This window comes from Falco naumanni, chromosome 9 (genome assembly GCF_017639655.2).
Source record: "Falco naumanni isolate bFalNau1 chromosome 9, bFalNau1.pat, whole genome shotgun sequence".
NCBI classification, from domain to species: Eukaryota; Metazoa; Chordata; class Aves; order Falconiformes; family Falconidae; genus Falco; species Falco naumanni.
The window spans coordinates 31042934-31055581 of record NC_054062.1 but is presented as its reverse complement, the minus strand read 5'-3'; the positions used below and the strand labels follow the sequence as shown (position 1 = coordinate 31055581).

Here is a 12648-nt window from a genome sequence, read left to right as displayed (position 1 = left end):
AGTGGAAGACAGAGAAGAAAAGCATCACAGCTGCCATTCCTGCACAACCCAACAGATGCCAACTCCTTTGGCATCTGAATGGTTTTCTGTGGGTCCCCCATGCCCATGTGTGTTGTCATGCTTCCCTCATGCCCATGGGTCAATCCAGTGGAAGCATAGCTAGTTTCTACCTCAGAATCGAGCTTGGAGACTGGCTTTCTATCCCAAACTTCTATTTACACATCTAACCCCACTGGCCACCTGCATTTGATTGAAGGAGCAAATGGCTTTTCCTCCGCAGCAAGACTTCCCAGTCTTGCTCACATTATCACCAGATTGCTCTGTTACTGGCACTCAGGTAACATCTCATGTTGCTCTAATTTCCACTTTTTCATTATTCCCTTTTAGCAATGATCACATGAAGATGCAAGACACTTCACTTTTTGGAGCCAATTTTCTCCTCCCACTCTTACAATTTCAGGGCAGCAGCATTTATCTGATTGCTGAATTATTTCACATCATTTCTGTGTGGAGTCTAAGGTGATTGGTGGGATGCTGGTGTTCAGTCTGAAATCTAATGTCACCAATGATCAAATATTGTCAATTCTTTATGACAGATGAGATAGGATGGCACACTAAAGAGAGAAAAAAATCCCTTTGATAGGGAAAAAATCCAATGTTATATCTGCCTGGCACTCCCAAGCTCTAACCAGACGTTCAGGAGAAGCAACAGACCCTAAATTCTCTTTGGGTGCTGTGCTCAGAGGTAGGCAGTCGTAGCTGGGGTTTGTTTGTTTGTTTGTTTTTTAAATATGTTCCAAAATCTGCATTTAAACCTCTCAATTCAGCAGAAAGGTGGATGCTGGAGGGCAGACACTCCCTCATGAGCAATCACAGGTTTTGGCCGAGAAATGAGTGAACGCCGCAGCGCCTTGGTGAGGCAGCGGTTGAGCTGAGCGAGGAGTGTGAGATGCTGCTCACACTGAGGGAGCAAGGCCCCCGTTATCTAGCCACCGCGCAGGAGTATCTAATGCTTCTAAAGCTGAGCAAACACCGGTATGGCACACTTCCAAACCTGAAGTGTCAGCAACACCTAATGGTAAACATTTCATTCAACATGCCTGAAAATGAAGCCTGAGACTGCCTTAAATGCAGTTCAGCATCAGTGTAGGTGAAGGCTGCTAGTGGGGGTCAGCTTTAGGATTGGCAAACCTGCAGGCTGTAGTATGGTCATGATTCAGCATTGAGCTGAGAGACACAGCAGGATGCAATTGCAGGGATGGATCCTTATGCTGGGATACTAAACTTGAACATCATATGAGAAATTACCCTGCCAAACCACCGCGGTACCCATTTCATTACTGGTAGTGTCCAGAAGGATTTTAGCAGAGACAAACAATCAATTCGGCTGTTGCATCAACAGACACGGTGTGATACCCTGAGGACTACAATATCTGGATGCTCAGGGGTTGCCACACCTGGAAGTCACCCATTGCAGAGATTCCTGGCTGCTGAACTTATTTGCAGCCTTTCTTAGGTGCAACAAACCCTTCCCAAAACTTGCATTGGTTTTCATCACTGCAAGTAAATTTAGTCTTTGCTCAGTTAATGTTTTCATAGCAATTCCTGCAAACCCACAGTTTTCAGGCTACGTGGACTTAGGCTGGCTGCAAGAGGGATTTCTCACTCCTGCCATCTCCCTGCAGCAAACCAAAGCTCCTGTTGAAGCCAAGACTGGCACAAAGCTGTGTCCCTTCTACCAGCATCTCTGCTGGGGGCAGCAGCATCAACAGGGGTGGATCAGCTGGGAAAGGCTTTGCCTTCTGCGCAGAGCAAATGCACTGACATCAAAATGGTAGTGCAGGGTCAGCCCTTAAACTGCAATCTGACTTCAGTCCTCTGCATTTATTTACAAAAAAATGGGCCTGAGTAGGTGCCGTTGGAGTGGTGGTGACCCAGCTATCTGGTCAAAGGCCTGCAGGGAGCCGGGAGATAGAGCAAGTTAACGTTTAACCCACAGGGACTGTAAACTAGCCCCGGGGCTGCTGAACCTTTGGAGTTTGATATGATGATTAGGGAATAACCGGAGTGACACGTCGCAAACTCTCCATAATCAAGGAGACCTTTTTCCCAGGCGGTGATCTCCAAAATTGCTCAGGTATGTGCCCACTCATCCTACCCCGAGGTTTGGGGTGCGGGGACAAGGTCCCCTGCAAAATGGGGTTTTGGCCGGGATGGGGAAGGAGCAGCTCCATCACATGCCTTCCCCCCCCCCCCCCCCCCCCCCGTGCCCTACCATCAGGTTCATGCCTCGGGTTCTGCCTGACATCGGCGGGGCTGGGAACACCTTGCGGCTGGACCCATGCACAGGCACAGCACTGCTCCGCTTGTCTTGGTTTTTTGAAGAGCAAAGTGAGGAGAGAAGGGCTCCTAGGGGGCCTCAGCATAGTTTCTGTGCAGTGGCAAGAAGCCTTTTCTACTGCTTTCCCACCACTGATTGCCGGTGGTTGCCAGAAAAGTGAAGACAGACAAGGTGGAGGGAGGAGGAGGGCTTTTCCCTGTGATAATTCAGTCTCAATTTGTTAAAGCACAACTTTCTAGGGCTAATCATTAGAGACCTTTCCAGCCACCTTCTTATTCCTCCTTCTCTTTGCAAAAGGTTGGTCTCCATATCCAAGGCAATTGCTGCTCCTAAAAAAAGTCTCAATTTCCCCTAATCTCTTCAAACTAGCAGGCTTTCTGCCCAAGACATAATGCTTCCCTTAAGCTATTTTCTCTGGGTGAAATAGGAGGCTCAGGTGGGAGCGGGCATGGGAGGAAGGTTGGCTTCAAAGCATCTGGCACATGATGCTGCAAAAGAACAGGGGGAAGGAGGCTGGGCTCAGCATCAGGTGCCCCTGAAGAAAGGGCTTTTGGGGGCGTGTTGTGTGCATTTAGTAACACAGCTGCAAAAGTCACATGTGAGAGGAAAGGTATTTCAAAGAGGGGAGCCACTTCCCGAGCAAAAGAGGCTGAGCAAAAAATTTGATGCTTTATACATGAAATATTTTCCCAAGGCTCATGTGCTACAAAATGTGCAGCGCTTTTCCATTACTTCAGATTTATCCCACTTTCCTGCAAATGCCTATGAGTTCCTACTTTTTGTGGGACTACCTGAGCTGGAAAAACACCCTATGTCCTGGAAAGCAAAGTGACTAAAACCTCATGCTGCGTTGCTCAATCGGACTCTGTCCTGCAGTGTGTCCCACCCCAGCAAAGAGCTGGTGGCAGCTCACAAAGCTTCAAGTGTCTGTTTTTAGGAAGAATATGAAGAATGCTTTGTGTGTGTGTGAGAGAGAGACTAATATACATTGCTTGGAGCCTGGAGGGAGAAAAAAACCCCCAAAATCTTGAAAAGCAAGCTGGTAACTGAAAGATAAGAATTTCTCTAGTAACCGCCTATTTGGGTTAGTAAGGCTAGAGAGTGAGTATACTTATCCAGCCTTTTCAAAAGCTGTTATTCTTCTGAAGGAGCGGTTGCACTGGGGGGCTACCGGTGCAAAACAGCCTCATTAAATATGTCCAAGTGGCTCAACACATTCAAACGTGAAGGTGTATTGATCCGTGCAGGATAAACATGGTTTCGTTATCTCATTCATGGAAACAGTAACCAGGTTTCCCCTAAAGGGCTGGAAAGGGGCAGGCTTAGGGTGCAAAAGCAGTGGGGGAAAAGAACAGGGTCTGGCCACAAATACCACCTTTCCTTCTCTCAACAAAATCCCAGCACAGTAGACATCCCTTGAATAAGGAAACCAATTCTCCCTTTTCCAAGCAGTTAACCCAAAAGCAAAGTAAAATCCATGTGTTTTGGTTAAAAGCATCTGGATTCATCTTGCTCTTGGCTGGATGGAGCAAAACCATAAGATCTGCCTGCAGTAGCTGGCAAGGAAACCACATGTAGAAGTAGTTATGGAGAGGTTAAGCAGTCTTACAAGAAGTTTGTTGCTTGTTGATATGGGGTTTGCTAGGCATAAAAGTACCTTTTCTTGCCTTGACGGTTTAGAGCTTTAATAGAAACCAAAAATAAATGAGAGTATTCAATGGAGAGAGGAAGATCAAATGAAGAAATGCTCTTATTTAAGATAAAAGCAGTACCTACCTTTTCTAATGGTGCAAGGTTCTTGATTCTGTGACCATGATAACTTCGTAGTATTATTTAAAAATTGATCAAAGATAAGGATAAAATAGGAAATGTACCTGGGCAGTTTGCACCTCTGAAAGTCCTAATTTCACTATAAGTATCTGCATAAAATGCAACTCCCCCTCTGCTTTTTCTTTTTAGCCTAAAGGTCATTATTAACAGCAAGTCATCTGAGGGTCAAAACCCTAAAAAGGATTAAAATCCAGAACAATTATTTCTATTAAGTGTGGTTGTTTCTTTTTTTTTAATACTAAAAATGCTGCCTTAATTTGCTGTAGTCATTCACACTTTCAAACAGCAGCGATGGAAGGGGAGTTTTCCCCCTGTGAGGGTGGATTTGCTAATTGACTAATGGCCCAGGCAACAAAGAAAGAGAGAAAGTAATCAAGATTTGCCAGGTCCTGTGACAGCAGCTCTCCTCCCCTACACTTAATGATAAAATAATATAGCCCAGCACACAGGCACTGCTACAAGGACTGAGACTGATGCCTGGAATGAGAGGAAAGTGGTGAAATCCCACCGGTTTTGAGAAACAAAACATCCTACCTTGAATCTTATCCTGGAAATAGTCTGGATGCACTGATGGATATGGACTCCTGGGTAGCAGGGGTGGGAAGTATTCTGTCCAGAAAGGTGTATAGAAGTCCTCAGGCCAAGGAAGGTAGGGGAGAAGTGAGTAGAGAAGACGTACTTGGAAAATTGAGGGCTAGAAAGCTTGTTTTACTGTTTTTAGGATTTGTTGTGTTGTGATTTATACCTCTTTAAAAAGAGAGGTATGATTTCTGTTTTCATCCCAGGGAAACCCGACTGATGGAGGAAAGCTCTCTAGCAACAAGGCTTATAAATTAGCTGTGAATGACTTTGGGCTGGTAATTAGTAGGAGGAACCTAGTTTCTAAGGGTGGTGCTACAAAACTAGACCCAGGTGGTGCATTGGGTCACCCACCTGTGCATCCAAGCCTCAAGTGTGCAGCATTGTCCAGCCCTGGCCTCCAATGCTCCTCCTGAATCAGGAGTGGAGACTTGTGGAGTAACTCAGGCTGGAGGTACCCTGGGTGGGGGTCTCCAGCTGGAACTTGCTTCCAGCAGGACCAACACCACTGCTGCAGCAGACTGCTGAGGGCCATGCTCCAGGCATGTCAGGGCATCCCTGGGAATGGGGATTCTCTTCTGCTCACATGGGGGAGGGCTGTTCCCTTGGGGCTGGCTGAGCTTTCTTTGAAGGTGGTAGTGTGGAAGTGCTGGGTGCAGATTAAGGCCAGATCATCATTAACACACTCCAAGAGCACAGCAACCAATTTTTCTGGCATTTTCAAAAAGCTTATGGAAGTTCCCAGTGCCAGATTTTGTAGTGCCCTGTGATTAATACCTTGCGTAGCTCTGAATGCTCTTGATCCCTTATTCCTAGCGGATTGCTTGAGCATATCGTGGAGTACACCAATACCTAGACATACTGGTCTAGAGCCTAAAAAATTTGCAGAATTCTTCACAAGAAGAGCACAGAAGAGCTTGCCTTATCTAATAAGGCAGAAGCCAAAGAGGGATATTGCTCCTGCTGTAAATGCATCTCAGCCAGGGAGATGTTCTATTCCCATCCAGCCCCAGCCCTGCAGCTTGTGCTTGCTGCTCAGTGTGAAACCATCACCTGGAGCGAGATGTTACTGGAAATTACTCCTCCCTGGCTAAGAGGTACAGAGACATATGGCATTTAAAGCTTTGTGTGCAAATGCATTCCAAGCAGCAGTCACTGAGACACCCAGGCGGCAGAGAGGTACAGAATGAAATAGTACTACTTGGGGCAGGGGGAGTATAAAATAAGGTTCTTACACTACTCATCTGTCTAGGTTGTGGCTGGGGACAGACTGGAAACCTCAGTCACTATGGAAATCTGCAGAGGTTTGTCTGGCTGCAGTCCAGCTGCTTTCCCGGCATGGAGAGGAGACGCTGCTGGCACAGGACGACGTGTCTGCTGGCTGCAGGCAGCCTGTTGCCTGTCTCTGTGCTCCAACACCCAGGGCAGTCTCCCTGTTGGGAAGCAGGTCACTGCAGCACTGAGATACCTGATAGAGAAGAAAAAAAATTACAAAATCCAAGGCAGTGAATATTAGAGATATCTGCATAGTACAGCCATCCCTTTTTGTACCCACACTTGCCCCAGCCTTCAGGCACATAAGGATGGGCTCAAGTCCAGATATAAGGGCTAACAGAGACTCATGGAGCACTGTGCAGATTTGTGCTAGGTATTCCAATTTGATTGCTCAAACCCCTGATGAAACCAGGATGCAGCAATAGCAAAATACAAGGGGCCAAATTTGCAGTACAGCAGAGCTTTCCTTTATAGGGTGTGTATAGGCTGTCTCTGCCCAGGAAGGTGAGGATGCAAAACCAATTTGGATTTTAATTGGGTTTTTTGAATGACTGTTTTTTCCTTGTTAAGCATCCACCTCATATTTGCAAAGTAGTGTGCTAATCCTGCCCCATGCCGTGCTGAACCCCAGCTCCGGAAGAGTCGGTGAGCACAGGAACCACAAGCATCAATAAGGATTTGCTGCCACCCTCTAGCAAGGGCAAAACAAAACAATAATTGGGCAGAAAACATTAATTTTGGAATTAAGAGACAGAAGAGAGCTATCATATTGGACAGTCCATCTCCCAGCCCCTGTATGTTGGTAGTAATTAAAACCCTGGAGAACCAGGGAGCTCAGGAGAAAAAACAAACAACTGTCAAAATCAGAAAAGTCTCACAAACCTCAACAATAAATAGCTGCAAAATGCGGCATTACAGGGATGTCTCTATTCTCAAGTATGTAAACTGTGGTCTCTGGAGCTCAGTGTGGGAGAGCCTGAGTGACACAAAGCTGAGATCCTCCAAACACCTGGGCTCATGCCCCGTTTTTGGCACTGAGAGTAATCCATCTATTTAAATTAGAAGCACCTGTTTATGTCTTCCAGGATACAAAGATGTAGGAGCACAGAGCAAGTAATGTCCACAGACAGAATGGCCAGCCTCAAACCTTAGCTCTTCCATCAATAAACCCCCAAAATGACAAGTGCTAATAAAAGGTTTTGGTGCTAAACAGTCAGCTATTTCCAGAGCATCATATCATACTCAGAAAGTCTGCTGTAGCTGGATAGGTTGCACTTCTTTATCTGCATTTCTTTACTTGCAGTCCTCATGTGCCAAGAGACCTGCGGTACAGGGGAATTGTTTAGGGTCCTCTCCCCAAAATTTGGAATTAGCTCAGGGTGTAGCCACACCAATCCATCCTTCTTGCATGTTTCTGTCACCCCACCTCTGCTCCTCCAGATTTCCCTTCTCCCCTACTCAGCATCCCCACCACCATCCCATGCCCTTCCCCACCCCTCTGCCATGGGACCCCTGTCCCCCTCAGCCCCATTATACCCACCCTGGCCCCTTTTGGCACTGTTTCTTTCCAAGAAAGTCTGGGAGTTATCATCACCTTTCATTGCCTCCACCTTTGTACAACTGAAAGCAATTTAAGGCTGTAACAATCATTTTGGGTTACACAATTTAGTGATTTCTAATATGAAGTTCTTGGTCCTACCAGCCAACAGCACATATCCTGCCTATGAGGACCCAAGGAGGCAATTGGTTTGCTCTTGCTGGTGTTCAGCATCAACCCATCATCACGAGTCCTCAAGCTCAACATCACACCTGCATGCCCTGTTTCTGTGCCTGGCTCTGTCAAATGGTTTTTGCACAAGCTCAAAGCTCTGCACACAGGAAAAACAGGACAGCTGGAAATTATACGTAGCAAGTCCATCTTATAAATATCCATTTGCCAGTGTGTAGCCCAATTCAGATTTCAGCTTTATGGTGTTTTCAACCCAAAAACAATACTTTAAAAAAATCTTTAATTAGATATTGTTAAATAAAATACCAGCTCTGAATCAAAACATCTGACCAAAGGTTGTTCTAGTCCTGAACCTAAATAAGTTCTCCCATGTTCTTGATTTTTAAAAATTGGCCAAATCTGGACCTAGGCATTGTTTCTCATAAAGTGCTATAGTCATGGCTTGTACAAGGTTATCTTCCCAGCATGAATGGAATGGAATGGCATGAAGGACTCATCATCATGTCTTCAGTGCAGGATTAGGCAATGTGTATCCCACCTAAGACATGTGCACCAATACGTTACAATATCCCTCTGCATCTCACTGGAGTACTGTCCAAAATCTGACTGTGGGTTTATATGCTATTTATTTTCATGCAATGAGGGGGATACTTTTGTTTTTTCCACAGTCTGTGGTGTTTTGGTTTGGTTTTATTTCAAAATAACTGATTTAGGAAGAACAATCCTGTTAACTTTCTCAGGAGGGTGGACTTTCTCCTCCTAGCCATATTAATTTATTTAATTTATCTTAAATTTGATTGCAGTGAGCACCCTTAATTAACCTGCTTTTTTGCTGATAATCACTCACAATGGAATCAAATCACAAATCCGGGGATGGATTGACCGGCATACAGAAAGAAGCCGCCCTCCGTGCATTAATTCAGCGAACGGGATATAATTTGATCCAGGTAGGAACTCATGGTCACGTCCTTTTGTGCAGTGTCTGGCTTCATCCTGAGGCGATGTATTGCACTGGGGGCTTGAGCAGCGAATCTGTACGCATGAAGCACTCCTTGCTCATTCTTCTTCTCCTCTCTGCTTTTCTCTAACATATATGCTGCATATAACTACATGTAATAGATGCTGTCTCTTATATAGCAGGATATTATTTATCCAGAAATTATTTGCCCTATGCCAAAGTATGGCAAAGGTAGAAAAAAAACCTTGAGCGCTGATAAATGTTGGGAAAGTTTGGGATTGCTGCCTGAAAGCCATGACTGTGGTGGTTGTTAGTATAGCAAAGAAAACCGACCAAACAAAGTTTCAGAAGAGCATAGGTCCAGATTTGGCTATAGGAAGTCCAACATGTCATCACCAGATCTGCCTTTTGTACAGGTCCTTGCACACATGCAAGTGCATGTGAGGCAGGTGCCTCACCTGCTCAAACACCAAAAATTTGCTCCCAGTTTAGGAGCAAGGTCTCCAAGGGCAAAGCTTCCTCTGTTTGGGCAGGTGGAGACTGGGCATGTCCTTCAAATGCTGTCCGAAGAAGTCTTTCTAAGTTAGCATGACCAAAACAAGCTAATTTTTCAAAACCATTGAACACTAACAAGGCTGACCTTGCATCCTGGAAGAAGTAACTGAAAGCACTGTAATTGAGGCAGGTGGCTGCCTTGAACTTTGCCTTGCTTTGTGCAGCACTAGAGGGCACAACAGCCCAAAGCAAAAACTGAGACTCCTGGGAAAGCATTTTCCTATAGCACTTAATCTGTGTGCCCCAGGACCAGGCCAGCAGCTGCGTTTGTTGCCCTTGCGGGGGTTTCCTGCTGTACCTGACCCAGAAGATAAATAGCTTCTCTCCCTTATATTTACTGTGGCTTTCTTTATCCTGGTCCTAAGTGTTTTCTATTACCACATCTGGCTATAGCTTATTCCTAAACTACAGATTTCAACCCTCGGCTCCCACACGCCCCGCAACACCTTCTATCTCCCTACCTTTTCCATTCCAAGCTTACTTTTTTCCCCCTCTCCTAAATTCCTTTCCCATGTCTCTTTGGGCTTTTCTTCCAACCTACCTCTTTGTCCAGCCAAACAACTTCTTCCACCGTGCACATCAGGATCACTCATCTTTGTGAAGTGAATGATGAAGTCCTCCTTCCCTCCAGACACTTTGTCCAGATGAGTTTGTTGAGATGCTGCCTTCAAGCCACAAAGCAAGCCACTGCAGACTGAGGGAAGACTTTATTTCTTGCTGTACCTCCTTGCATATCAGCTCACACAGACACTGACAAAATAAAAAAACAAGAATAGTTTGATTGTGTGCTTAGGTAGCCAAGAAGGCCAAGAGCATCCTGGCTGGTGTCTGAAACAGTGTGTCCAGCAGGACCAGGGCAGGGACTGTCCCCCTGTACTCAGCACTGGTGAGGCTGCACTTCGAATCCTGTGCTCAGGTTTGGGCCCCTCACTTCGAGAAGGACACAGAGGTCCTGGAGCGTGTCCAGAGAAGGGCAGCAAAGCTGGTGAAGGGTCTGGAGCACAAGTCTGATGAGGAGCAGCTGAGGGAACTGGGGCTTTTTAGCCTGGAGAGGAGGGGGCTCAGGGGGGACCTTGTTGAAAGGGGCTGTAGGCAGGTGTGGTCAGTCTCTTCTCCCAGGTAACAAGAGACAGGATGAAAGGAAATGGTCTCAAGTTGTGCCGGGGGAGGTTTAGATTGGATATTAGGAAAACTTTCTTCACTGGAAGGGTGGTGAAGCATTGGACCATGCTGCCCAGGGAGGTGGTGGAATCACCATCCCTGGAGGTGTTTAAATAATGGGTAGATGTGGTGCTCAGGGACATTGTTTAGTGATGGCCTTGGCAGAGCTGGGTTAATGGTTGGACTTGATGATCTCAAAGGTCTTTTCCAACCTAAATGATTCTGTGATTGTCTCTCACTTGGCTTAAAGTGGGACAGTAAGACTCCCTTGGCCGTTTTCAGACCATTACTGATGAGCTCAGCATTCCTTCAGCTGACACGCCAGTGAAGATTGCAGATCACTGCAACAACACAAAACACAACCATCGCTTTTTGTCTTCACCTAACTAATGGCTTGAGAGACAGAAAAATCCCATGCCAGCAACATGCTCTGTTCAGCCAAACTGGGAGCAGAAAAATAGCCTGAAACATCATGGTCTTCCTGTTAGATCTGCTGTAAAAATTCATTCATAAATTCAAATGTCTCTGTGACTCCATCACTATGCTGAAAACATGTGCAAAACAGGAATGAGCATAGATAATTCAGGACCTGTTACAGGCTTAGGAAAACTGAAAGAGCTTGTGCTATATTCTTATTTTCCTGCAAGGATCCCTGTTTGCTTATGTGCTTTAGGCCTTCCTCTTCAGCTAGTTGTACAGGCATTCACTTGCCTGGAATAATCCCAGAGTGGGAAATGACTACAGAAATGATCAGGGATCCAAAAATAGAAGAATGACCAGAATTCCAGTTCCTCTGGGAGCAGGATATTGCTACAGGACAGGAGAAGGAGAAGAGGGAAGGAGGTGGAAGGAAGGAAGGAGGGAACGAAGGAAGGAAAAGAAAGAAAGAAAAAGAAAGAAAGAAAAAGAAAGAAAAAGAAAGAAAAAGAAAGAAAGAAAGAAAAAGAAAGAAAAAGAAAGAAAAAGAAAGAAAGAAAGAGAAAGAAAGAAAGAAAGAAAGGAAAGGATGAGAATTAAGGAAAGAAGGAAAACGAGAACTACAGGAAAGTTGATTAAAAATAGGAGAGGAGAACAGAGACACACTCACCTAGCAAAAACATAGCAAAAAGAGAAAATATTGGCGGTCTTCACACCTTGGACTGTTATTGAGGGCTAGGGGCACAGCTGTAGAAAGGGTCTCACAGCTCCTGGGTGCAGGAAGGGGTGGGTGTTGGGATGCACCATTTCTCCAGGCCCAGGTCCTTACCACACCCTGCGCCAAGTATCACTACCTCTTCTCTAAGCCCAACTGCTGACACAAACTTCTTTTTTCAAGGGCGTTGAGCAGCTCCAGCATCACCTACTGCCAATGATGACTTGGGCTTCCCTCACCTCACCACTCTGTCCGGATGTCTCCAAATTTCTACCTTCATCCTCAGTTGTCTCCCTATATTAGCACTTTCTGAGGTCCAAATGCCTTCTGATTTTGAAAGTCCGTCTGCTTTGAGACATGATCCTTCCCATATTTTTCCTTTGGTCTGTAGAGCAGGAAGCTCTCCATCAGTTACTAAAATAAAAAGCAATGTCACTGCTTATGAATGTTTATGATTGGATGAACAATCATGACAATTTATAAAGTCTTAAGTGTTATATTACGCAGTCCACAACTAACACACCATCCACAGAGATTCAGCTCCCATAGCCAAGAAGACCTAAGTTTTCCAAGGAGGTATTGGATTGTCTCCATCTTGGACATCTGAAGTAGCAGTTCAGTTGCAGATTCAGCTGTAGACCAGGTGTATGCTCCTTACAAAACTCAGCTAATACAAACCAGACCCTTCTCCAGTACTTCACCAGCACTTCACCAGCATACTAATTGGGTTAGCAAAGCCTTTCAGTACAGATCTGGCAGTGGGGCAGCCAATGCACACTATGTTATCTCTGATGAGCCTGTAAAGAGTTGCTCCTTGAAGGGAATGAGGGTGTCTGCCTCCAGCCCACTGGTAACAGAGCATGTCTAAAGCATCATTCCTTGAGAAAGGGTTGGTTACATCCACATTAAAAATCTGTATCTAAACCATTTTTTTACTTTCCTCCACGGCAGGAAAATGGGCAGAGGAAATATGGAGGACCACCACCTGGCTGGGATGGCCCTCCGCCGGAGAGGGGGTGTGAGATCTTTGTTGGGAAGCTGCCCCGAGACCTCTTTGAAGATGAACTTATACCACTGTGTGAAAAAGT

At 45.6% G+C, this 12648-nt stretch overlaps 1 protein-coding gene across 3 annotated transcripts in view; it reads left to right on the top strand.

Annotated features, from left to right (window-relative positions):
* Positions 1 to 2029: 2029 nt before the first annotated feature.
* The window catches only part of A1CF (APOBEC1 complementation factor), a 30381-nt gene continuing 19762 nt past the window's right edge, over positions 2030 to 12648 (top strand). For 2 of the 3 annotated variants that reach the window (XM_040605808.1, XM_040605807.1), the window contains exons 1-3: positions 2030 to 2137; positions 8558 to 8701; positions 12512 to 12646. In XM_040605808.1, the coding sequence (XP_040461742.1) occupies positions 8603 to 8701; positions 12512 to 12646 (234 nt within the window). In that variant the 5' untranslated portion in view covers positions 2030 to 2137; positions 8558 to 8602. The remainder of the gene's footprint in view (positions 2138 to 8557; positions 8702 to 12511; positions 12647 to 12648) is intronic. The other variant, XM_040605809.1, reaches the window with a different exon arrangement.